General features: G+C 53.1%; 3 protein-coding genes across 6 annotated transcripts in view; 1 reads left to right on the top strand and 2 right to left on the bottom strand.

Moving 5' to 3' along the window:
* LGMN (legumain) overlaps window positions 1-25,208 on the bottom strand; it is a 1,022,235-nt gene that overhangs the window by 257,135 nt on the left and 739,892 nt on the right. The gene's annotated exons all lie outside the window — the stretch shown is intronic.
* The window catches only part of UBR7 (ubiquitin protein ligase E3 component n-recognin 7), a 367,041-nt gene that overhangs the window by 101,985 nt on the left and 239,848 nt on the right, over window positions 1-25,208 (top strand). The gene's annotated exons all lie outside the window — the stretch shown is intronic.
* The window catches only part of ITPK1 (inositol-tetrakisphosphate 1-kinase), a 180,374-nt gene that overhangs the window by 30,796 nt on the left and 124,370 nt on the right, over window positions 1-25,208 (bottom strand). For all 4 annotated transcript variants that reach the window (XM_050799142.1, XM_050799145.1, XM_050799143.1 and 1 more), the window contains one exon: window positions 23,729-23,846. In XM_050799142.1, coding sequence (XP_050655099.1) covers window positions 23,729-23,846 — 118 coding nt within the window. The remainder of the gene's footprint in view (window positions 1-23,728; window positions 23,847-25,208) is intronic.

Here is a 25,208-nt window from a genome sequence, read left to right as displayed (position 1 = left end):
TAACTCTGCTGAGCCTTGCTTTCCTCGTCTGCAAAATGGGAGTGTTGCTTCCCTAGAGAGCTGCTGGGAGGGCTGGCACATTACAGGGACCCAGTGGGGGATGCCCTCAGGGGAGCAGGCAGGTGTCGAACAGCGGCTACTGGTCCACATCCCAGGGCACCCCTGCACATGGGAGACCCCAGCTATGTGTGCCTGGGACACCGGCTCTCAGAGCTGGGCTCAGTCCTGCTTCCTGGGCCACTGCCGATTCCTAGGGGCCCATTTTGTATGGCAGGAGACTGGGGCAAGAGGGACCACCGTTGTGTTGCTGACAGAGCAGGGTCAGCAGATTCTAAGTTCTCGCAGCATCTTTTTTTTTTTTTTTTTTTTTTTGAGACACAGTCTCGCTCTGTCACCCAGGCTGTAGTGCAGTGGCACAATCTCCACTCACTGCAAGCTCTGCTTCCCGGGTTCACGCCATTCTCCTGCCTCAGCCTCCTGAGTAGCTGGGACTACAGGCACCTGCCACCACACCTGGCTAATTTTTCCGTATTTTTTTTAGTAGAGATGTGGTTTCACCATGTTAGCCAGGATGGTCTCGATCTGACCTCGTGATCCGCCCGCCTCAGCCTCCCAAAGTGCTGGGATTACAGGCGTGAGCCACTGCACCTGGCCTCGCAGCCTCTTTGGAAAGTGGGGGTTGGAGTGAAACTCACGCCCAGACTTCTCAGGCCCCAGAGTCCATACAGGTGCAGCTCTCTCAGCCCCACGTGCCCTTTCTTTCCCCTCCCGGCACCAACCCATGGCCTGGGAGACTCCTGCTTATCTTCCAACATGGGTCAGGTACCCTCTTCCTGCTCACCTGGGAGCAGCCCCCTTGCTGTGCCACCCAAGGGCCCCACGCTGTTCATCTTGGCCAACTAATGATGCATCCACCTCCCCCACCTGACTGGGCACGCTGCAGGATCCGTAGAGGACCTGGGCTGTCTGGGTTTGAATCCTGGCTCCATCTCTTATCAGCTGTATCACCCTGGCCAAGAAACTTTGCCTCGCTGTGACTCAGTTACCTCACTGTGCCTCAGTTTCCTCGTTGTAAAATGAGGACTAGAACAGCACCTGGTTCAGAGGGCTGTTACCCCTCCCCCCACTCATTGTCGTGGTCCCACTGCCCTCACTCAGAGGTGGCCAGCATACAGCAGATGCTGAGGACGGGCTTCATGTTTTAAGCCAGCACTAGCAGGTATGCATGAAAAGCTAGCTGTATTACTGTCGTCATGACCTGGACCGTCATACACAAGGTCTGCTGGGGAGGGTCCAGGAAGCAGGTCAAATGTTAATAACACACCAAGGAACATGGGCATCCAGCACTGATGCCACAATGCCCAGGGCCAGGGAAGCCAGGGACACTGCAGGGAGGAAGCCGTCACAGCAGAGAAAGCCCAGGAAGCAAAAGGAGGGCCAGCCCAGTTGCTATGACTGGGACTGCCAATGCTCTGATCTGATATCTGTAAACTAGGCCAGCGATGCTGCCCACCTCCCGGGGTGGTTGCAGGGATGCGGTGAGGCCACGCCCATGAGGGGCATTCAGAATGATTGAGAATTGTATTATCCAGCCCTGTTTCCATGGATGCCCACCCTCCCTGGGGTGCCTGGTACCTACCAGCACAGTGCCCCCAGCCTGCTCTGGCCTGCCCGCCTTGGACACTGATGGAACAAGGGCTGTGGCCCAGCACCGTGACCTCTTCCCAGCTCCTGGAATCAATGTTCCTGAAGTCTGTTAATCCAGGAAGCCCCTTGTTGGTCCCCTCACTACATACTCATCTTCTCTGCACACAAGCTCCTCTGCCCACAAACCACCGTCCTACAGCTCTCACCTGTACTGAGGCAGCTCCCAGCAAGGCATCCATGCCCCACGAGTGAAGCCCACAGCCTTTCTAGGCCTCTGCAGCCTGACTCTGCATCTTCCTGTAATGGGCTGAGCGCTGTTTCCAAGTTCATATTGAAGCCCCAATCCCCATGCCTGAGAACGGGACGGTACTGGGATATAGGGTCTTTAAAGAGGTGAAATGAAGTCACTAGAGTGGGTCCTAATCCAATAGGACTGGTGTCCTTATAAGGAGATTGGGACACAGGCACACAGAGGAAGACCATGTGCAGACATGGGAAGATGACAGTCATCCACAAGCCAAGGAGGGAGGCCTCAGAAGAAGCCAACCCTGCCAACACTCAGATCTGAAACTTCTGCCTCCAGAACTGGGAAGCAGTACACTGCTGTTGTCTAAATGCAGTATCGTCATGCAGCCCCAGCAAATGAATATACTTCCCAACTCTTTTGTTTGCTTGTTTGTTTTTCTGAGACAGAGTCTCACTCTGTCACCCAGGCTAGAGTAGAGAGGCGTGATCTCAGCTCACTGCAACCTCCCCCTCCTGGTTCAAGTGATTCTCCCGCCTCAGCCTCCCAAGTAGCTGGGATTACAGGCACACGCCACCACGCCTGGCTAATTTTGTGTCTTCAGTAGAGATAGGGTTTTGCCATGTTGGCCAGGCTGGTCTCGAACCCCAGACCTCAAGTGATCTGCCCACCTTGGCCTCCCAAAGTATTGGGATTACAGGCATGAGCTACTGTGCCCAACTCTTCTCTCACTGCACAACCCAGCCAAACCCTGGCGCCAGGTGGATATAGTGTCCCCCCTATACCTCTGAGATGGCCCCCACTCCATGTCTCACTTGGCCACATCCACCCTTCCAAGCATCACAGAATCCCAGCTCTTCTCCAGAGCCCCCAAGAACACGCTGTCCCATGCTGCTGCCTCGCAGTGGCACTCACCCTGCAACTGCTACCCGCAGTCACGTTTTTCTAATACCTTTTCTGGTATTGCTACCGAGTTTTGTTGTTTATCTCCTGTGCCCTATTAAATTTTCACATGTGGGTTCTGATTCAGTAACTAGGCAGTATGTTCCTTGGGGACAGGAGAAGGCAGGCCTCAGTAAGAACCAGCTCTCTGGCACATGTACATGCATGAAGATAAGTTGATGGATGGGATAAGTGAGCCATGAGTGCTGCAAACAAAAGGAGGAGGGAAACCCAGTGTTGGCACAGCCCACGAAGTAAGAAGGAGGGGCCTGCAATCTCCCGCCTGGCCACCCTGTGGCGCTGTGGGTCTGGAACAGCCTTGAAGATGGTTGTGGCAGGACTGGAAAGAGCCCGCCCATTTGTTCAGTGCAAGTGCTCCGGACTCATTCAGGGCCTGGACTCATCGTCCAAAGTCACCTTCCCTCTGAGGTTATGTAGTTAGGGGGCGGGAACCACATGCTCTTGAATTCTAGACAGGGAAGATGTTCTGTGCATCTGGGTGAACCAAGTTCCAGCCTGACAGCAGCTCTGAAAACAACCCAAATGGCTTTTTGGCTGGTGATGACGATGGCAGCCACCCAGTAACACCCACAGTCAATTCACAGGCACGCAGGCAGGAGGGCAGCGCAGGCCTGAACCAGGAGGGGGACGCCAGGAAGGACCCAGGTGAGAGGCCCCGGGATGAGAGCGACAGAGAGACAGAAGGGGTCCCGATCTGAAGGGACTTAGAGCCAGACGAGAAGGGCTGGATGCACCCTCACCACCAGAGCACGAGGTCCTGCCCACCTGGCCTGGCTGGAGGGCTCCAGGCATGGCATCCTAGAAAGCCATGTGCCCTGCCCGCAGGCAGGGCCCCTGCATGCCCCTCTGGGGTGCCCCGATTGCCCAGGACCCCACCCTGCCCTCTTGCAGATTGGCAGAGCACTGGATCCCTCCAGCTACGCTGAGGAGCTGCCCTTGCCCTGTGCCTCCAGGGCACATCCCTAATACCTCCAAACTGTCCCTCTTGCTTAGGATGAGTGACTCATCTCTCCCTGAAGTTGGGGGCCCCTGGAGGGTGGAGCCCCTGCAGGGGCTGGCACTGAGCAGGGCTGGATTTGCAGGGGATCTGGGGGCTTCAGAAAGGATGGAAACAATTGGATGGCAGTGACATCATCGTGTGTTAAAGGTCTATGAACAGTCCTGGATGAGATAAAACTGGAATGACATGTTGCGTTTTGTTTGTGAAGACATTAAAAGTTCCAGATCCTGAAGCTGGCATGCCCTGGGGATGTGGGACAAGGAGCCTGACTCGTGGAAGCCACCTGAAAATCTGTGACGGTCCTGGCTGGCTCCTAGGAGCAGTGGACCCTCAGCCTCGCAGCCCTGTGTAGCTAATGCAGCAACCCCAAGGGCCCTGGGCAGGCCAGGCATGTGTGCAGCGGTGCATACACAGAGGACACAGAGCTACGAGCCCAGGTTCCAATCCAAGGTGCATGGTCTCAGGAGCTCCCCAGGAGCTAGCATCTCTCATGGGCATCGGGCATAAGGACACAGTGGCCCTCTCAGGTGCCCCCGTGGGACAAGGGAGGAGAGAAGGCACTTCCCGTGCTGCTTAGGCACTGAGGAATTCAGAGCTGAGGGCACTCAAGGCCAATGGCAAAAGGCCCATGGGGCCTGGGTCACTGAAAGGCAGCCTGGAGCGAGGCTTCCCCAGCAGGACTGGGCACTGCCCAGACGTCCGGTTCACTGAGGAAAGGGTCACATGAGGACTGTGGTCACAAGAGGAGCAGGGGTGTGAGAGAAGGCCAGGCCCTCGCCACAAGGACTAAGCAGTGACTTCAGAGTCTCAGGGCACAGGGGCTAGGGCAGGACTGTGTCTCCTCCCTGGGACCCACCATGAGGAGAGGGTAGGGAAGTGGCATCTCCTGAGTGTTGGCACACCTCATGCTGTTGGGAGGGGGCAAGGGAGAACTCGGGAGGTGTGACCCGTGAAGCCCAGCCTAAGGCTGAGCCGCTGCCCCATGCTCCCCCACGGCTCCCACGGCCTTTACAATCAGGTCCAGGCTCCTTGCCAGCCTCGAAGTCCTCCATGGCCAAGGGCCTGCCTATGCTTCCAGCTCCTCCCTCCTTCCAAGCTCTGGGCAAAATGAGCCAATCAAGCTCTGCCACAGGGTGCAGGCTCAGTGCCCCAGGCAGTACCCCTGCCCCAGTACCCAGTTCCTCCAACATTAAGGCTTGCTGGGTGTCTGCCTACCTGACAGAGGCAGGTGAGGTGTGAGGCTCGGTGGGAGCAGGGACTATTCCTGCCTTGCTCACCTCTGTGTGCCTGGGACCTGTCCTAGAGCCTAGAACACAGCAGGCCTGCCATGGTGGGACAGTTAATTCTTGTCAGCTTGACTGGGCCACAGGGTTCTCACATATCTGGTTAACATTGTTCTGAGTGTATCTGAATGAGATTAGCATTCGAATTGGTAAATTGAGTCAAGCAGACTACTTTCCCCAAAGTGGGTGGGCATTGTCCAATCAGTCAAAGGCCTGAATAGAACAAAAGGAGGGGTAAGAAAGAATTCACTCACTTGGCCTCACTGTTCAAGCTGAGACATCAGTCTCCTGCAGTCAAACCATAAATTATAGCATCAGCTCTCCTGGTCCTCAGGCCTTTGGACTTGGACTATGATATAGTTTGGCTGTGTCCCCACCCAAATCTCATCATCCCCATATCATGGGAGGGACTCGGTGGGAGGTAATTGAATCATGGGGGTGGTTACTTCCATGCTGTTCTCATGATAGTGAGTCCCCACGAGATCTGATGGCTTTATAAGGGGCTCCCCCCATGCTCCCCTGCTTCACTCTGCACTTCTCCTTGCTGCTGCCATGTGAAGAAGGACATATTTGCTTCCCCTTCCGCCATGATTATAAGTATTCTAAGGCCTCCCTGACCCTGCAAACTGTGAGTCAATTAAATCTCTTTCTTTTATAAATGACACAGTCTTGGGTATGTCCTTATAGCAGTGTGAGAATGAACTAATACAGACTATAACTTACACCACCAGCTCCCCTAGCTCTCAAGTCTCCAGTTAGCAGATGGCAGACTGTGGGACTTTCAGTCTCTATTTCTTACATGCTTCTTTCTATTACGAAGTGGACCCTAAATGCTGTCCCCTTGAATGTGAACTGGCCCTAGAGCCTCACAGATAAATAGAATATGGACTCTGGATGCAAGGCCACAGGAGGCTCTCTTTCTTGGGACACACTCCTAGGTCCCTGAGTTGCCAAGTCAGTAGTCTGGTTACTCTGTCACCATCATGCTAAGCTGCCATGCAAGACTGCATGGGAGAACCACCCAGCTGAGCCAAGCTGCAGATTCATGAGCAAAATAAACACCCTTATCATTTTGGACTTCCATCTAACAGATAACCAAAATGAAGGCTCATGGAAATGACGTGTTGGGCACATAACACAACACATGCAGGGCTTAATGTCAACAATAACCAGACATGCAATGCAGTGTGCTCTGCTCCATCAACAAGCACTTGTAGGCATCAACTCGTGTCATCTTTATAGCAATGCCATAGCACGGATCACTATCATCACTCTATTTTGCGTGTGAGAAGCAGAGGCCCTGAGTGGTTGCATGTTCAAGATCAAAGCCAACATGTGGCAGGCAAGGATGCCCTTGACCGCTGGGCAAACCACTGCATGATAGCGTTTGTCACTGGTCTCCAGTTTCATCATTCTCACTTAAGAACACTGAGTCTGGAAAGAGGTAAGGAAGGCTCTTTTCCCACTTCACGGACCAGGAAACAGAGGCACTGGGCCACCTGTGCTTCCCAAACACTGCAGCCAGTCCCGGGAGCTGCCTGGCTGAACACTCCATACTGTGTGAACTTGAGACAGTTACTTCACCTTTTGGTGCCTTAATTTCCTGATCTGTAAAATGGCAATAAGAGCAGTCCTGCTCATAGGATTGCTGTAAGGATCAAACAGGTTAACACACAAAGCACTTAAAACAGAAACCAGCATGCAGAAGACACCAAGTATCAGATCCCAACATCCTTTCCATCATCATCATCATCATCACTGGTATTTATTTGAAGGTCTGCCATTTACAACCATCCAAGATCACCTTACAGAGCCCATCACTGCTCTGCAGCCTGACATGGCACTGGGGGAGGCAGGGGAGAAAGAAGAGTAGAGAATACTGGAGGAGTGACATGCTTGCTTCCTCCTGCCCAAAGATGGAACTCTTGACCCTCAGGCATTAAGGAAGGTAGAGCCTTCTCATCCATCTATCTATCATGACAGAACTCGAACTCAGATCAGCAGCAAACTTCTAAGCCAGCCAACATGGTTTGGCTCTCTGTCTCCACCCAAATCTCATGTTGAATTGTAATTCCCAGCACTGGGGGAGGACCTGGTGAAAGGTGACTGGATCATGGGGATGGATTTCCCCCTTGCTGTTCTCAGGACAGTGAGTGAGTTCTCTCGAGATTCAATTGCTTAAAAGGGTGTAACACTTCACCCTTCTTTCTCTCTCTCCTGTCACCATGTGAAGGTGCACCTGCTTCCCTTTCACCTTCCACCATCACTGTAAGTTTCCTGAGGCCTCATCAGCCATGGCTTCTGTACAGCCTGTGGAACCGGGAGTCAATTAAACCTCTTTTTTTAATAAATTACCCAGTCTCAGGTAGTTCTTTATGGCAACGTAAGAACAAACTAATACAGAAAAATGGCACCAGAGAAGTGGGGCACTGCTATAAGGATACCTGAAAATGTGGAAGCAACTTTGGAACCAGATAATGGGCACAGTATGGAACAGTTTGGAGGGCTCAGAAGAAGACAGGAAGATGAGGGAAAGTTTGGAACTTCCCAGAGACTTGTGGAATGGTTGTGACCAAAATGCTGATAGTGCTATGAACAGTGAAGTCCACGCTGAGTAGGTCTCAGATGGAGATGAGGAACTTACTGGAAACTAGAGTAAATGTCACTCTTCCTATGCTTTAGCAAAGAGACTGGCAACATTGTGTTCCTGCTCTAGAGATCTGTGGAACTTTGAACTTGAGAGAGATAGTTTGGGGCATCTGGTGGAAGAAATTTCTAAGTAGCAAAGCATTCAAGATGTGGGCTGGCTGCTTCTAAAAGCCTATGCTCATTTGCAAAAACAAGGAAATGACCAGAAACTAGAACTTATATTTAAAAGGGAAGCAGAGCATAAAAGTTTGGAAACTTTGCAGGTTGAGCATGTGGTAGAAAAGAAAAACCCGTTTGCTGAGAAGGAACTCAAAGCTGCAGAAATATGCATAAGTAAAGAAGCCCCGAAGGCTAATAGCCAAGACAATAGGGGAAAATCCCTTCAGGGCATTTCAGAGACCTTCACAGCAGTCCTCCCATCACAGGCCTGGAGGTCTAGAAGGGAAAAATTGTTTTGTGGGCTGGGCTCAGGACCCTGCTGCTCTGTGCAGCCTCAGGATATAGCACCCTGCATCCCAGCTGCTCCAGCTCAAGCAGTAGCTAAAAGGGGCCAAGGTACAGCTCAAGCTATTGCTTTGGAGGGTGCAATCCTCAAGCCTTGGCGGCTTCCACATGGTGTTGGGCCTGCAGGTGAGCTGAAGGCAAAAGTTGAGTCTCTGCCTAGATTTCAGAGGATGTATGGCAATGCCTGGATGTCCAGGCAGAAGTCTGCTGCAAGGGTGGAGCCCTCATGCAAAACCTCTGTTAGGGCAGTGCAGAGAGTATGTGATGCTAGAGACCCCACAGGGGCACTGCCTAGTGGAGCTGTGAGAAGAGAGCCACCATCCTCCAGATCCCATAATGATAGATCCACCGAGAGCTTGTACTGTGTCCCTGGAAAAGCTGTAGGTACTCAGTGTCAGCCCATGAAAGCAGCTGTGAGGGCTGTACCCTGCAGAGCCACAGGGGTGGAGCCGCCTAAGTCTTGTAAGCCCATCCCTTGCATCAGTGTGGCCTGGATGTGAGTCATGGAGTCAAAGGAGATTATTTTGGAACTTTAAGACTTAATGACTGCCCTGCTGGGTTTTGGACTTGCATGGAGACTGCAGTCCCTGTAGTTCTTGTTTGGGCTAATTTCTCCCTCTTGAAATTGGGTCTATTTACCCAATGCCTGTACCCTCAGTGTATCTTGGAAGTAACTAACTTGTTTTTTATTTTACAGGCTTATAGGCAGAAGAGACTTGCCTTGTCTCAGATGAGACTTTGGACTTGGACTTTTGAGTTAATGCTGGAATAAATTAAGACTTCGGGGGGCTGTTGGGAAGGCATGATAGTCTTTTGAAATGTGAGAAGGACATGAGGCTTGGGAGGTGCCAGGGTAGAATGATATGGTTTGGCTCTGTGTCCCTACCCAAATCTCATGTCAAATTGTAATTTCCAATTTCGGGGAGGGACCTGGTGGGAGGTGACTGGATCATGGAGGTGGATTTCCCTCTAGCTGTTTGTGTGATAGTGAGTTCTCAGGAATTCTAGCATGTAGCACTTCCCCTTTTGCTCTGTTTCTCTCTCTTACTGCCATGTAAAGACATGCCTACTTCCCCTTCACCTTCTGCTATGATTATAAGTTTCCTGAGGCCTCCCTGGACATATTTTTTGTGCAGCCTGCAGAATTGTGAGTCAATTAAACCTCTTCATAATTTCTTTATAAATTACCCACTCTCAGGTAGGTATTTTTTTAATCCACTTTTTCCCCCCCCTTGGAGACAGAGTCTCACTCTGTCACTCAGGCTGGAATGCAGTGCACAATCTCAGCTCACTGCAGCCTCCACCTCCCTGGTTCAAGTGATTCTCATGCCTCAGCCTCCTAAGTAGCTGGGATTACAAGCGCACATCACCATGCCTGGCTAATTTTTGTATTTTTAGTAGAGACAGGGTTTTCCCATGTTGGCCAGGCTAGTCTGGAACTCCTGACCTCAAACAATCCACCTGCCTTGGCCTCTCAAAGTGTTGGAATTACAGATGTGAGCCACCATGACAGGCCTCAGGTTGTTCTTTTTTTTTTTTTTTTTTTTTTTTTTTTTTTTTGAGACGGAGTCACACTCTGCCGCCTAGACTGGAGTGCAGTGGCGCGATCTCGGCTCACTGTAAGTTCCGCCTCCCAGGTTCACGCCATTCTCCTGCCTCCGTCTCCCGAGTAGCTGGGACTACAGGTGCCCGCCACTACGCCCGGCTATTTTTTTTTTTATTTTTAGTAGAGACAGGGTTTCACTGTGTTAGCCAGGGTGGTCTCGATCACCTGACCTCATGATCCGCCCGCCTCGGCCTCCCAAAGGGCTGGGATTACAGGCGTGAGCCACTGCGCCCGGCCAGGTTGTTTTTTATAGCAGTGTGAGAACAGACTACACCAGCCCTAGAGGAGCGCTGAGATCTGGGTCATCTCTGGGCAGACCACACAGCTTTGATGCAGAATCCTCATGTTTAGAATACAAGGCTGGATCTGGGGCTTGCCAGAACAAGTCCAGAGAAAACACAAAGGGAACATCACCCAGCCCTGACCGTGTTCTTGGCTGAGCCAGAGGCCCTGAGGCAGCCGAGTGAACTCCATGACAGAAACTTATCTAAATGCTTGAGGGGAGGGGAGAAAGGTGGAGGGCTCTGGTCTATGACAAGGCCAACAAGTCTACTCCACGCCAGGTGGAGGGGGCCTGTACCACCCCATGCTCCGAAACAAGAAAGGCTCTCATGAAGAGGGACCATCTCTGTTCCTGGTGATAACTTGGCCTTTCTTACCTGCCTGGCCTTTGTCTGTGTTGTACCTGCCACCGGAATGCCCTCCCTTCTCATCTCTGCCTGTTGAAATAGAATCTTTATCACTGAAGCCCTCAGATTTGGCCCAGACTGGGGACTTATTACTGTTGGGGGCCTACAAGGGGTCCCTCTCTCACAGGTTTTTTTTTCCTTTGAGATGAAGTCTCACTCTGTTGCCCAGGCTAGAGTGCAGTGGCGTGATCTTGGTTCACTGCAACCTCCACCTCCCAGGTTCAAGCAATTCTCCTGCCTCAGCCTCCCGAGTAGCTGGGACTACAGGCATGCGCCACCATGCCCAGCTAATTTTTGTATTTTTAGTAGAGATAGGGTTTCACCATATTGGTCAGGCTGGCCTTGAACTCTTGACCTCAGGTGATCCACCTGCCTCCCAAAATGCTGGGATTATAGGCATGAGCCACCGCACCTGACCTCTCTTGTAGTTTTTCTTGGCCGCTGTGGAGACACCTGGCCCACCCTTGGAGCCCCCCAGCACTGTCCTGCCCTGTGAAGCTGGCACCACAGATTGTGGTTATGGCTTGTCCTGTGTTTCCTTCTCCTTAACTCATCCCAAACAATAATGCCTGCCCTGATGCCTGCCAATGTTCCCCCTCAATTTCTGGCCTCCACCCCATCTCTTCCTGACCAGAGTCGCCACCCTCACCACACCCTCAGCATCTTTTCCTGAAGCCACAGCAGCCTCCCAGTGGCCTCCCTATCTCCCCCCACAGGCTAAGCAGAAACTGGCCCTGGAGGCCCTCTGGGCCTTGGTGTGGGGCTCTCTCCTGCAGCACCAATAGCCCCCATTTCTCCTGAACATCCTGCTCTCTCCCTGAAATGGTTCCTGCCTTCCTCTAATCGAGTCCATTATTTCAGAGCTGCTCTAAATAATATCTCTGCAAGAGCCCCACAGACAACAAGGACCACCCCTTCCTGTGGCCCTGAGCCCATGACCCCACGTGCCCCAGGCCTGTCTCTCATGGGAGTGGGATTTCTGCTCAGAGCCTCCCCCAGTGCATCTGTTTCTTACATATCTGATTCTTGAAAACGTTCTTCCCTCCTTTGCACACTTATTGAGCAGGTACTATGTTCCAGGCCCTGATCTGGTGATTCATGGTCCCCAAATACACACTCGCCCCTGTCCTCAAGGCTGTCATGGTCAGGTGGGGAAGAGAGTGGGCAGCAGACAATGATGAAACAGTGGAAAGAATGTGTGATGAGGGCAGCAAAGGGTCTGTGGGTAGGGAGGAAGGCACTCAGACCCACGCAGGGAAGGGAGTATGTGGCACAGAGGGCTTCTGGGAGGAGGTGGCCTGAACCAAACCCCAAAGTTGGAATTAGTCGTGGGGACCAAGAATATTCCAGACAGGCAGAACACCATGGACAAAGGCCAAGGGTGAAGAGGGGTGCCCCTGGGGTTCAGCTTGGCTGCAGTGTGGAGTGCAGGGGCAGTATGGCAAGAGACGCCACCCAGGAGAGGGAGTGGGCAGGGGCGACATGCCCCAAGACACCCAGCACAGGTGACAGGGCCTGGAGAGATGCAATGATAGCAATCAGATTCCATTGAACTTAGAAGTATGCAAGGAAAAACCATCGTATTTACTCAGTGTGGCAGGCAGACTCTAAGGTGACCCCAAGACCCCCTGTGGGTGGGCGACATCCTGCATGATCGCCAGGACTGCATGCATGATGGATGGGTTCTCCTCTGGGACTCGGGTATGCTGCATTGCTGCCCTCAGAACAGGGAGATGGTCTGGGTGACTCTTAAGGCATCACAGAGCTGCCTCTCTGAAGAGGAAGCTGGAGATTCAAAGCACAAAGAGACTGGCCAGCTGTGGCCGCCTTGCAAGTAGAGGGGTATCGTGAGAAGAAACGCAGGACCTGTAGGAGCTGCTGGCCAGCAAGGGTGGGAACCTCAGTCCTACAGCCACCAGGAACTGGATTCTGCCAACAAGAGTTAGCTTGGAGGTGGATTCCTCAGGGCCTCCAGAAGAGCACCTGCCCCTGCGGACACCTTGATTTCAGCCTGTGACACCCTGGGCCAAGAGCTCGACCACACCATGTGGGCTTCTGACCCACCCACCTGTGAGATAATAAACAGGTACTGTCATAAGTCACTCAGTCTGTTGTCATCTGTCATGCAGCAATGGGAAAGTAACACATCCAGCTACTATCAGCTTTCAAGGGGGAAACACAATTGTGATATTTGGAGTAACTGGGGGGAAGGAGGGGGCAATTTGCCAGTGGCTACAGCCCCCTACCCTGCTCTCTGAAGGCATCTAAGAGACCCTACGGCCTTGCCACAGCTGCAACCTCCCTGCTAGCAGCTAGATCCTCACTTAGCTACCTGGTGACAGGCGAGCTGTGGACAGAAAACACTGGAGGACAGAAGATAAGACAACAAATGCCACAGGTGCAACATTACAGCCCAATACAGCAAGCCACAGGCAGGGGAAGAGCAGGTTTCCTCAAAACCACCTGACTCAGCTAGTGACTCATTTCATCTTATGTGACCAGAGAGCTGTTTGCAACCAGAATGTCCAAAGCCCAGGAAAAGAGGAGCCAGACACTGGCCCAGACAGAGACAGACATTTCAGCGCCCGATGTCTGAGTCTGGCGGCGGTAGCTGGAAACGTGGGTAGACTCTGTGGCAGCTGCTCCCACTGATTTACAGCCCCTTCCGGGCCCAGGCAGACGCTCACTGTCCCCGCTCAGCTCCAGCTCCCGCTCCCAAAACATGGCAGCCTTTTTACTTTCAAGACATTTTAAAAATGTTTGGAGGGCTCTTTCTGGTAGTACCTATTCTAAAAGCAAAGCATCTTAGCTTGGCCCCAGAGCAAAGATGATGCTTACATTGATAACCCCATCCATAATTTTTAACAATGGGACAATTTTCTTCATACAAAAAGGGCTCTAAGTAATCAACAAGACCAACAACTCAACTGAAAAAAATGGGCAAACAACAGGCAAAGATTCGTTCATAGAAGACATGCAAATGGAGCCGGTGAATCCAAGATGGGACACTCAGTTGTGCCAATAATGACAAACACACATCAGACGAGCTGGGTACGGTTTCCCCAGGCAGACTGGCGCCATCAGGAGTGAAATTTGCTCAAACTTTTTGAAGGGCAATCCAGTGAGATCTGCCAAAGTGAGGAATGTTTATAATCTTTGGCTGAGAAATCCCACTTCCAGGGATTAATTATACAGAAATATGCAGGGAGCTGTTTACTGCAGCCCAGTTCGTTTTAAAAACAAAAATCCAAACAAGACTGGAATGACCTTATGGGTCCAATATAAATTAGGATTCATTCATTCATGTGTGGAAATATTATGCTGCCAGCAAAAGGGGCAGACCTGATCCCCCTCATCTTCGTGGGCTGACATGGAAAGAAGCCAAGCAAGACACATGCTCAGGGAGGACAAAGAGCTGTATCAGGATGTGGGTAAAATGACCCTGTTTCTAAAATGCACACATTGCACCAGAGCCTACTGTAATGAAAAAATAAAATTAAAAGTGCACATATACCTCTACATGTATGAATAAGAAGGGTCTAGAAGGATAAGTTGTAAACTATGAACAGCGGCTGCCTCAGGGAAGTGAGGCTGGAGTTAAACAGATTCAAGAAGCACCAGCAATTAGGGCCCACACACTAATACAGGGAGCTCAAGAACAGACCTGTGCAGCGCCAGAAGCAAGGGCGGCGAGGAGGCACCCAGTCAGGGAATTCCTGAGTGTGTTGAGTGCAACAGTCTCTTAAGAGAAGCGCCAAAGACAGGAGGGGACTCTACAATTGATTGGATGGAAAAGGCTAAATTCTGCAGAACTTCACTGATTCTATGGCATGTTTTCCATATTTTCCATCTCTGAAATTGAGATGTGTCTCATAATCGATATTTCACAACTTCCTTAGGATTTTTTCTTTTTTATAGAATATAAAGTATCAGTGCATCTTACAATCAGTGATGAAATTCAATACACTGCCCCTGGACTAAAGATTCATATTAACACATTACTAAGGCTCTGAGAAGTCCTGCAGCAAAGAAACATGTAATCCTGATTCTCCAACATATCTGACACTTTTCTCTTTTCCTTATTTTGCCTTTCCCTTTGTTCACACATGAGATTATGCTGACACTCCACAAGGTGCCACCTGGTGCCCTGTGGATGTCTGCAAAGCTGCAAGGGGATCTTGTCACTTTCCAGGGCAACTGGGGTGGTTGGGACACAGTTCTTACAATTCTGTATGATGACTGTTCGGTAAATACCACAGTAACAATGGCAAGACCCATCCATGGATGCTACAAGAGAAGGGCAAAGGTATGAGAGAGAGTCTGCAAAGAATCCTCTTAGAAGGTTCTTGCCAACTACAAAGGAAAAAATAGAAATGTAGAGTGGAGAAGCCTGGTGGACTTTAACCGAATAACTGCTGCTGAGCAGACAGAAGACATCGTTGTCCTCATGTGCCTCCTGACATGACACGCTAGGGAGGGACTGGCACTGCTGGCTGGTGTTCCTGCTGAAAATGTATGACCTTGACCTAGTCACGAAAACACCAGATAAACCCGAATTGAGGGACACTCCACAAAATAAACAGTCAAGGTTCTTCCAAAGTGTCAAGGTCAAAACCTGAGGCTCCATCCCAGACAGCAGGAGACCACAGAGAGCAACAGCAAGATTGGATCCTGGACCAGAAGATGGGTATTAGTGGGACAACTGGGGAAACTGGAATTCATTTAGGCCTTTCAATTACTGAATAGTTATCAATGTGGTCTTCCTGGTTTAGATAATCATGGTCAGACAGGATGTTAACACTGGAGGAAGCTGTGCAAAGGGTATATGGGAACTTTGTGTACTATCTTTGCAACTCTGTCAAAATTTCTTAAAAATTACACTAAACATACCTGTGCAATGTGAACTTTATTACAATAAATCTAGAATACATCATCTAGTAGCCAATAAAGAGATTTTTAAAAGCCCACTTGTGTTACATGATGGGTCACCCTGAAGACATTCTTGTCTGGGGAAATGAACCTAGGCTACAGATTTGCAAACATGGGGCTGGGCGTTTGGGCAGAATGGACAGAGGGGAGCAAATGCCTGGCAGGGTCTGGTCTCATGGGGGTCACTGCAGGCCTACCATCAGGGCGCCAGGGGCTGCTGCCTTTAGCACTAAATGCAAGTTCAGAAACACAGGACTCACAGGGTCACAGCACACAGGGTGTGGTCTGAAACTCACAATGCACCGTCCGCCCGGAGAGCTCCCACCGATTGAGGGATCCTTACAACAACCTGTGAGGAAGGTGCCCCAACATTAACTCCCTCCCCATTTTACAGACAGGAAAGCTGGGGCTCAATGCAGTTAAATAACTTGCCTAAATGCACACAGCTGGGTGTTCAGGAGAGGCTCTGAACCCAGGCAGTCTGACTTTAGATTCACTATGGCACTGCTTCTGAAAAGACCCCTGCGGAGGTGTGGGTCCCATGGAGAGAGCACTGGACTGAGAGTCGGAAAGGTGCCGAGTGGTCCCGAGTCAACCATGCAACCACTCGGGGCTTCTATTCTCATTGTTGAGGATGTGGAGAAGAGCAATTTTTGTAGGGTTTCGAGAACTCAAGATCTCTTTCAGCTGGAAAAACACTAAGTGAGCCATAAATTCACACTAAAGTGTAAATGGCTGCTATTGGATACTTTCTGATCAATCTGACCAACAAGGAGGTTTTGAGTACCCATGTGCCCTGCTTATATTCCAGAGAAGCCAGGAGACTCAGTGTGAGGAGGGGGAAGAAGGTTCCTGGGAGCGGAGTCTGGAGGGAGTTAGTCAACACAGCCAGGGGAAAGGAATTTGGGGTGAGAGCCAGAGTCCCAAAGACAGTCTGTTCACCAACTGGCCTAGGATCAGCGGCAGTGCCCTAGTAGAGTGCTCAGAGCCAGGTGATGTCACTGGGGGAGCACCTCCTAGAGGAGGGGTGCCTGTGGGTCGAGAGGAGACAGGCGTTTTCAGAAAGCTCTGCAGGAAGGCCTGGGGCAGGCCCACCTGGACCAATGGGGGTATCTCGGACAGAAGCCACTGAGCTGGATGGCGCTGGAGGGGTTGGTTCTGCGGGTGGAGGGGCCTTCTTGTTTTGCTGGAGAATGGGTCCCTGCCGTGGTCTTAAAGGCCCAGCAAGGTTAAGCTCTGAGTGAACAGACAGGAACATTCTTCCCTAGAGGAAGGTGCTTCTCTCCTGCAGGGTGCCAGCCAGCCTCCATGAGAGCTCAGTTCACTCCTGTGAGCCTCTCTTGGGAGCCTCCAGACCACTGCCCTGGGCCACAGCTGTGGAAATGAGGAGCTTAGCAGAGAACCCAGCATCTGTTTCATCTCTGCCAGGGCCCTTAGGAGGCCTGGACCTGACAACCTCTCCAGAAAAAGCTGATCCAGGCTCCAGGGCCACTGTCCTCCAGGCACAACCCCCAGCCCTGGTGGGACAAAGGGGTGAGGCTGCCAGAGGGAGAGTGGGGAAGCTCTCATTACTCTCCAGGGATCCCCCAACACCCTGCTGCAGCTAGGCCAGGGAAGAGATGGCACGGAAAGGGCCGCGAGTAGGCCTGTGGGCCTGATGTGGAGCTGGCTTTGGCTGTGGGGGTGCAGAAAAGGGGACGGGGTAGGGTGATCCTGGGGGCACGCTCCCTGAGGCCCTGTCCTGCCCTGAACATCTCCTGGCCTCTGCTGCCTCAACTGAGAGCCTGGCCAGCAGGACTGATGCTTCCAGGATCCCCGGGTCCCTGGGGGCTGACACAGCCTCGTCTTAGAATGTGAACGTGTGGATGGCTGCACAGGCGGCCCCTGGCTCCAGAGGACAGGAGCAGACCACACGGAAGGGTCAGCCAAGGGCAGGGAGATGGGAGGGATTCTGAGAATCAGCTGTAAAATAGATGTTTGTTGTAAAGGAACAGGGTGAGCTTTGGCATCAACATGGAGCTCAGCTTGAAGATGCACCAGCTCTGAAACCTCAACTAAGTTACCACAACCTCTCGAAGGTTCCACACCCCCATCTGTAAAGGGGGAACCCTGCAGCTGGGGGAAGGAGCAGCTTCGAGGACAGGAGGAGCCACCTTCACAGGCCAGACCTGGTCCCACATGCTCTGGGGCACCATTTCCTCCTCACCCCACGACTCCCGGACTGGCGGAGGGCACTGGCCTCCACATGGCACGTGCCAGGAAGGAGGCTCATGTGGACTCAGACCAGGGCTGACCTCGGTCCCAGCTGCCACCTCGTGCCGGCGAGGCACCTACCCGGCCTGGTCCGCAGCTGGCACTCAGCTGCCCTGGGGCATGGGAGCCACAAGCACGATCCTGCTCTGCAGAGCCTCCCCTGCACCCAAAGGGCGGGTCTCAGCCTGGGTGGCGGCAATAGCCTATGTGAAAACAAAAACAGTGGTGCTTTCACACATCCCCTAAGTCCAGGAAAGGGAACTACAAGCCAAGCGCCTCCCCCGAGAGGCCCCTACCTCGCTGGCACCCTGTTCTCCCTCATTCCGGACCCCTCCATGGGGCATGCTGTCCCCTCACCTCAGCCCCGTGGTCTGGGCAGGCTGACACTGGGGGAGGCATGGGCAGGTACACACCGAGAGGTCGCTCTGCCCAATCTGGGGTGGGGCCACCACCTGAGATGCCCACTCAGCACGACCGAGGCACTGGCGACCCACTTCCCAGATGAGCAAACAACTCAGGGGAGAGTGACTGGCCCGGTCCCCCGACGGGCTAAGATTGGAAGCCTCGTCAGCGACAAGGTCCTTCTTTCCTGCCATGATGTGTGGCTGCCCTCAAGTGTCATTTCTTGGACCCCAGAGGGCACCCCCAGGGACGATGGCCATGCCACCAGCACTAGGAGAGCCTGGGCAGAACTCGCCTGCAGGCACACAGCCCCAACCCTACCTATCTTCGCCTCGGTCCCTCTGTCATCAGCCACAGGGGAGCTGGGGGCGTGGGAGGGGTACACACAGGGGTGAGGGGCTGGGCTTGAGAACCACTGGCTAAGAACAGACCCACACTGTGTGGGTTCTGATCCCAAATCTACCCCCAGTAGCTCTGTGACCTTATGTAACTTAAGCTCAAAGCCCCTCAGTATCCCCACCTCTAAATTGGAGGTGATAACAGAACCTTCCTCATAGGGTCATTAAGTGGATTAAATTAGCTACTATCTGTAAAGTATTTAACCCAGCGCCTGGCACGCTAAGCACCTGCCTAAGTGCTGACAGACGCACAGCTCAGAGAGGCCACACAATGCGGGGGGAGGGGGCGGGGGCAATGGGCAGGGTCTGAGGCCTTGACTCCAAGCCCCCACCCCACTGCAGCTCCCTGAGGGTTGACAGTCAGTTCCTGCCTCTGGGAGCAACTCCCCACCAATCACAAACACCCACCCCCAAGGCAGAAGCTTTCTGGGGAATTATTTCTCCAGGCTCTAAGGAATGTTACTTTCTCTTTGCTTGGTATCTACATTACTCAGTTTCAATCCAGCTTTCAAATGGCCTCTAAGATGAGCCCTGATTAAATTCTCATAAAACCACAGGCAGAAGCATTCAATCTGTGGTATGCACCCCCGTCCCCAGGAGGCCTGGGATCCCAAACGGGCCATCTGTCACCCCCAGAGCAGATGTGTGAGAGCTTCTAAGAAAAGGAGAAGAGGAGAGACTCCCGTCACCCCAAAGCAGTCAGGGCTTTCAAGGACCTCTCCAGCCTGTTGCCCAATGGTCAGAGACCTGCTGTCCCTGCAGACAGGGACACAAACCCACGCCTTGCAATTACGGCCCAAGTGCCTTCTCACACATGGTGCCTTCTCAGCCAGTTCAGGAGCCAGCTGGAGCCTTGCCCAGAATCGCTGAACCTGGGGTGGCACACCCACGCCTTGGCCTCGGGGCTTCCATCTCTGGACCCTGGCCCTGGGTGGCAGAGTGGGCTGCAGATGGGAGAAAGAGCCTGCAAATTCAATGTTTGTCACTGCAGCCTCCTCCCTCCCTCCCCAAGGCCTGCACCAGGGAATGCTTAATTTCTAGGAAGAATTAAGTGCTTGGTTTGAATTGAATCCAAGCTCACTGCTGCCTGTGGGGTGTGGGTGTGGGGAGGAACGTGGGTGTAGGTATAGGCATGGCTGCCTCCCAGAAGCAGTCATCTATGAGGGAAAGTTGGAGCCCTGGCATGCTGGGGTGGGTCATTCTGCAAGCCAGGATGCTGGTTGCTACAGGGAGGAGACTGCTGCCGAGGTCACAGACTGAGGCCAAAGCCCCAGCCAGAGGAGAAATTCCAAGGTCAATCAGCCATGGGAAAGGTAGGTCCTCAGGCAGGGACCCATGTTTTGGAAGGTGACAACATGGAAGACTGCTAGTGCTCCCCTACAACTCATTCTAGCCCTTCTTCCACGGTGATAAAACCTGAGTTCTAGCTGGGCATGTGGCTGCTCAGAACAAGGACTCAATTTCCCGACTTCCTTGCAGCTTAGGATGTGGCTAATTCTGGCCAGTGTTGGTCCTGTAGCTTCCAGAACCCCTCCTTAAAAGAGAACTAGGCCTTCTTCTCATTTGCTTCCTTTTTCTTAGTCGTCCTCTCCATCCTAATGTCTAGATCTTGGATATGAGGGCTGGAAACACAGCCATCACCCAGGACCAGATGGGCAGACTACAGAAGAATAAGGAGCTAGAAGGAGCCAGGGTCCCAGCCCCTGCACCCATGCTGGATGGCCTAACTCTGGGCTTTTATATCAGAGAGAAAGGAAGTTCTGTCACATTTAAGCCACTGTTATTTTAGGTCTGCTGTTAAAGTAATTTGAATGCTAACTGATACTAAGTGGGTGGGTTTGAAGCTGCCAGAGCTGAGGCAGAGAAATGACCCTGCTTCCCCTCCAGGCTCTGAATGAGACAAGGATGAGCTCTGGAAATGTGGAACTGAGAAGGCAGTGACCTCACAAAGGCTGCCCGGAGACAGCGGGGTTGGGAGCTCCCAGCAGCAGGCCTCATCTGTCTCCTGGATGCAGAGCTGGGGTGGGAGAGGCCCTCCATGGCTGATGCTCTGCAGGGAGACAGATGGCCCACCTAAGCACAGACCCTTATCCAAGGGCTCTGCCTGCTATTCCTGGGAGAGCCTCCCCTTGTGCCATGGCCCAGCTGCCCAACCCCACCGCAAAGCAGGGGCTCTGGTCATCTCCCTCCCCCTGCTCATCAGTGAGGATCCTAGCAGTCCTGAAGCGCCCACCCGTCCCCCACCAGCTCTGTTTTCCCTGCAGCTGTCCAGATTCTCTGAAAGCAGAGACAGCAGCCTTAGTGCCAGGGAGGGTGACAACCGGAGGAAGTCTCGCCAAGCCCCTTCTCCCAACACAAAAGCATGTCACTGGATTGCTGTGATTATCTGAGGGAACTTCAAGGGTAATTATGGCCATTTACAGTATGCCTGAAAGGGCTGAGTGCCTCCAGGAACAGCAGGGAGTGGAGGAGGGGGGCCCAGGGTGTGCTTCTCAGGAAGGCTCTCCGCCTCTGCAGCTTGTGGGGGCATGCAGCAGGGACCCACCCAGCAGTGCTGGTGAATGGACAGCCACTGGGAGTCAGGAAAGGGCTCCAGGAAGTCCCAGCCTCTGACCGCCCTCCTGGAAGAATACGAGCCCAGGCACGGGGTGCATGATAAGGAAAACCCAGGGTGCAACATTCATGGCCCACCCACTCTACACTTCCTGCTGATCTAGAACCAAGCGTGTGTTAGGGTTTGGTCAACGGCTCTCTCTCTGGACCTGTTGGGGACTGGGTCCTCTCCTGGAACACCCACAGCTCTCCCCCTTACGGGCAGCTCCTGAACTTTCTAATCTCCCAATGAACTAGGACACACCCTGCTTAAAATTCCTGACCTGATTCCTAACTGCCTCCACGAGAGGCCCAATTCCGAGCCAGGCAAGTGGGCAATGGAGGTACCTCCTGGGCCTGCCTCTCAGCGTGTGACTTCCTACGGTCCACCTCATCATCACTGGGTTCCTGCTCCCTGAACACAGCATACACGCTCATACCCTGGGCCCAGGCTCACACTTGATCCCAAAGCCCTGGTCTTCTACTCCTAAAAATCTAGGATGTGAAGACTCAATTAGGATGCTGGGGTCCTGCCATCATGGTGGCAGCAGCTGGAGCAGTTGCTGTTCCCGGGTGACCCAATGGGCCAGTCCCATGCTAAGTGCGCTGCAGACATCATCCTGGGTATCCTGACCCCTGACCCCATGGCTGAACCAGGTATCACCCACATCTTCCAGAACACCAGCAGAACTCAAATGATTGATTTGACTGAGACCACGTGGCTAACAAGAGCCCAGACTGGGACCCACACACAGGGTGCCTCCCTCCAGAGCCTGTGCCTTTGGCTCCAAAGGGCCCTTCAGCAGCACTGTCTTGAATCCCATCCAAACGTGTCACTCTTCAAATGGACGTGTCCGGGACATGAGATGTGACTGCTGGTCTGCCACCTTCTTCCACTCACTGGGCTTTCTCATGTTCTAATACAGCCTTCTGCTCTTCACACAGGCAGTGTCCAACAAGCATACCTTCTGGAAGGAGGCTGACTCCCTCTCCCAACATTTGACCAAACCTTCACCTATGGCAGACTGAGATGAAGGTGACCCCAGAAGGGAATGTACAGCTCTTTCTTCCCATCTGGGATTCTGGATGGCTCCAGGAAGACAGTGCAAAGGGAGGGGAAGTGCACAGCAGAGGCCAATCACTCCAGGCCCAGCAAATAAAGGTTGCTGGCGTATGCTAAGAAAGCCTGCCCACAGGGGGCACCAGGACAAAACCCCCATTCTCTGCACCCACCAATGTGTCAGGCATTCAGGGAAAGAAGCCTCAGGAGCCCTTCCAGGACAGCCAGATCCAGCAGCCAGCTCTTCTGCAGGGCACATTCCTTCGAGAGGGAACCAAAGACTCACCCATTCTCCAGGCCAGGGTCCTCAGTGGTACCCATTTCAGGTTCTTCTAGATCCAGGGCCCTCTGGCCATCAAGCTCAGGAGTAGGGGCCAGGGAGCCTGAGTCAGAGAGACCTGGCTGGATGCTAGCCCAGCCACCTGAATGCTGTGTGACGTAGCACGTCTGCTAACCTCTCAGAGCCTCTGGGATTCATCTGTAAAATGGGAAGGCTTATCATGCCCACTTCTAAGTGTACCAAAAGGGAGAATACAAGGAGAGGGCCTAACCCAAAGGCAGGAACACAACACATACTCAATAAATGGTGGTCTCAGACTCCCATGCAGATGGTCTGCCTCTGGAGCTGTGAGCCAAAAGGTACCCACTGGTCCCACCAGTCACCATCACAGGAAATTATGCCCAAGGCCAAGTCACCATCCAGGTCAGCGTTCATAGCAGCCAGGTTAGGCCTCAATCATGGTCTGTAGGGCAGGGAGCAGGGGCTGCCTCCTTGACCCCAGGATAAATCCTCACAAAGCCTGAGGGTCCAGGCCAAGCACTTTTCCTTAAAATTAAACAAGAGCTCTCAGTAGGGCACACTTGGACCAAGCAGTGAACTAGAAGGTTACTGTTAACAGGAGTCTCTCCACAAAGTCTTTCTCACATAAACCCCCTGAGAATGCAGCCTTGAGTTCTCTGGCTCTGCCTGCCCCAGGGGTGGGGAGGGGTCGGGGTGAGTCCTCAGGGACAGGAGCCTGCAGTTGGCAAGGGAGGCGCTGCAGCGAAGAGGGAGGCCCCTGCCCTCCAGAACAGAGTGGACCCGTGAGGTCCAGCAGCCACATTACATCTCCACGTGTTTGATTTAAGGCCTTCAGTTTCTGTTTGTGTCCTCTGCCCAGTTACATAACTCCACTCGCCTGCCTGCCGCTGAGCTGTCTGCACACACTCCTGCTCTCCAGCCACTGTGTTACCAGGACACTTCAATGTCACCCATGGGTTCAACATAACAAAACAAAACCCTCAGAACCCCTTTCCGCAAGAGCACCCTGAGGCTTTCATTTCCTCACTGCTGGTCACAGGAGAACGCAAGGACCTCCCCAGAATGACTGCCCCATGGAATTCAAATGCTTCCTGCCCCAAAGTGCTTAAAAAGACAAGACCCCTCTCTCTCCACACCTCAGGCCGTGGCCACTTTGTGACCACAAAGATGGCCGCCTGCCACGGATGCGGTGCCACACATGTCCCTACCTTCCATGTAGGCCTCAATCTTCCGGATGAGCTCGTAGGACTTGGAGCGGTCGAGCAGGGTTCTGATGGCAGGCAGCGGGTCCAGGACGATGGTCTCAGGGTGGGCATCGATGTACTCCTGAAAGGGAAGCAGGCTGCTCTGGTTAGAGCGGGGGAAAGGCCAGGTAGCATTTCACCCCTTGTGCCCTCTGTACATCCATCCCGTCCTACCCTCCAGCCCTGGCTTTGGTGGAAGGTGGTGCATTCCAGCACTGGGGCATTGCAAGCAGTCACCCTGAGATCTGAGAGAGAGGCCTGACCAGGCCAAACTCAGAAATAGAGCGCCACGCGGAAGACAGCGAGGAAACCTCAACCAGGCTCAGGGCAGGCCGCCTGACTCCGGACAAAACCTCACCCGGAAGCAGATCCACTCCAGGCGCTGGCTCCTCTGGGAGTGGCGGCCCCGTGCCCACACTGATAGGGACTCTGAGGCAGGGCCGGGGGAGTGGGATGAGGCCAGGAGTCATCAGACCGTCTGTGGGAAGGTGTGGCGGAGAGAAACATGCCACAGGGTGGGCACCGGCCACCCAGCACTCCTCAAGTACTGCACCTCTATACCTGCTAGCTTTGGGGTAGGCACGAAGGAAATGCAAGAGAAACTGTGACAAAAACCAGTCTCTAAGGAACTTACTATCTTCTTAGGGGAATAACCCTTACATGCGGGGAAGACACTGTTGTCCAGAACAGAACTCAATAAAATAACAGGCAGAATCCCACACCACCCTGGTGGGCCAGACCAACCCGAGCTGACATAGCAAAGGAGCCCACCCTTGCTCTCAACCTCCATGATTCTAAGGACAAAACTGGAATGCTGGCGTGACGAGAGGGGGTCTCGGGGAAAAAGCTGGCCTAAAGAAGGCCTCAACCAGCTGCTGCGGGTTGAATTGTGCCCCCCAAATATACGCTCAAGTCCTAACCCTTCAGCACTTGTGAACGTGGCCTTATTGATAAGGAAACAGGGTCTCTGTGGATGGAATGGAGTTAGGACGAGGTCATGCCGCATGTGGGTGGGCCCCAATCCCCTGGCTGGATTTCTCAGGAGAGAAATCTGAACACAGACACAGGCAGGAGGCCGTGTGGAGACAGACAACTGCAGTGACGCACCTACAAGCCTAGGAGGGCGGAGGGTGCCCACCCCCACCAGGACCCGGGAGAGGGGCAGGGAAGCTTCGCCCTCGGGGCCTCTGGAGGGAGCCACTGCTGATGCCCTGACTGCAGCTGTTGGCCCCCAGGGCTGGGAGATTCCCGTAGTGTTAGGCCTCCCAGTTTGTGATACTTGGTTACGACAGTCCAAGGAAACGGACACACCAGCGTGATTCCTCCGCCCAGCCAGCCCCTGCCCTCCGTTCACCATTCCGCAGCCTGTCAGTGAGGCCTGCACAGCCGGGGAAACGCACCCCAGTGCTGCCGTCCTAGTGAATCTTAGGGACAGAAGGAAACC

The sequence above is a fragment of the Macaca thibetana genome, chromosome 7 (genome assembly GCF_024542745.1).
Source record: "Macaca thibetana thibetana isolate TM-01 chromosome 7, ASM2454274v1, whole genome shotgun sequence".
NCBI lineage: Eukaryota > Metazoa > Chordata > Mammalia > Primates > Cercopithecidae > Macaca > Macaca thibetana.
This window is presented reverse-complemented; position numbering and strand designations above follow the sequence as displayed.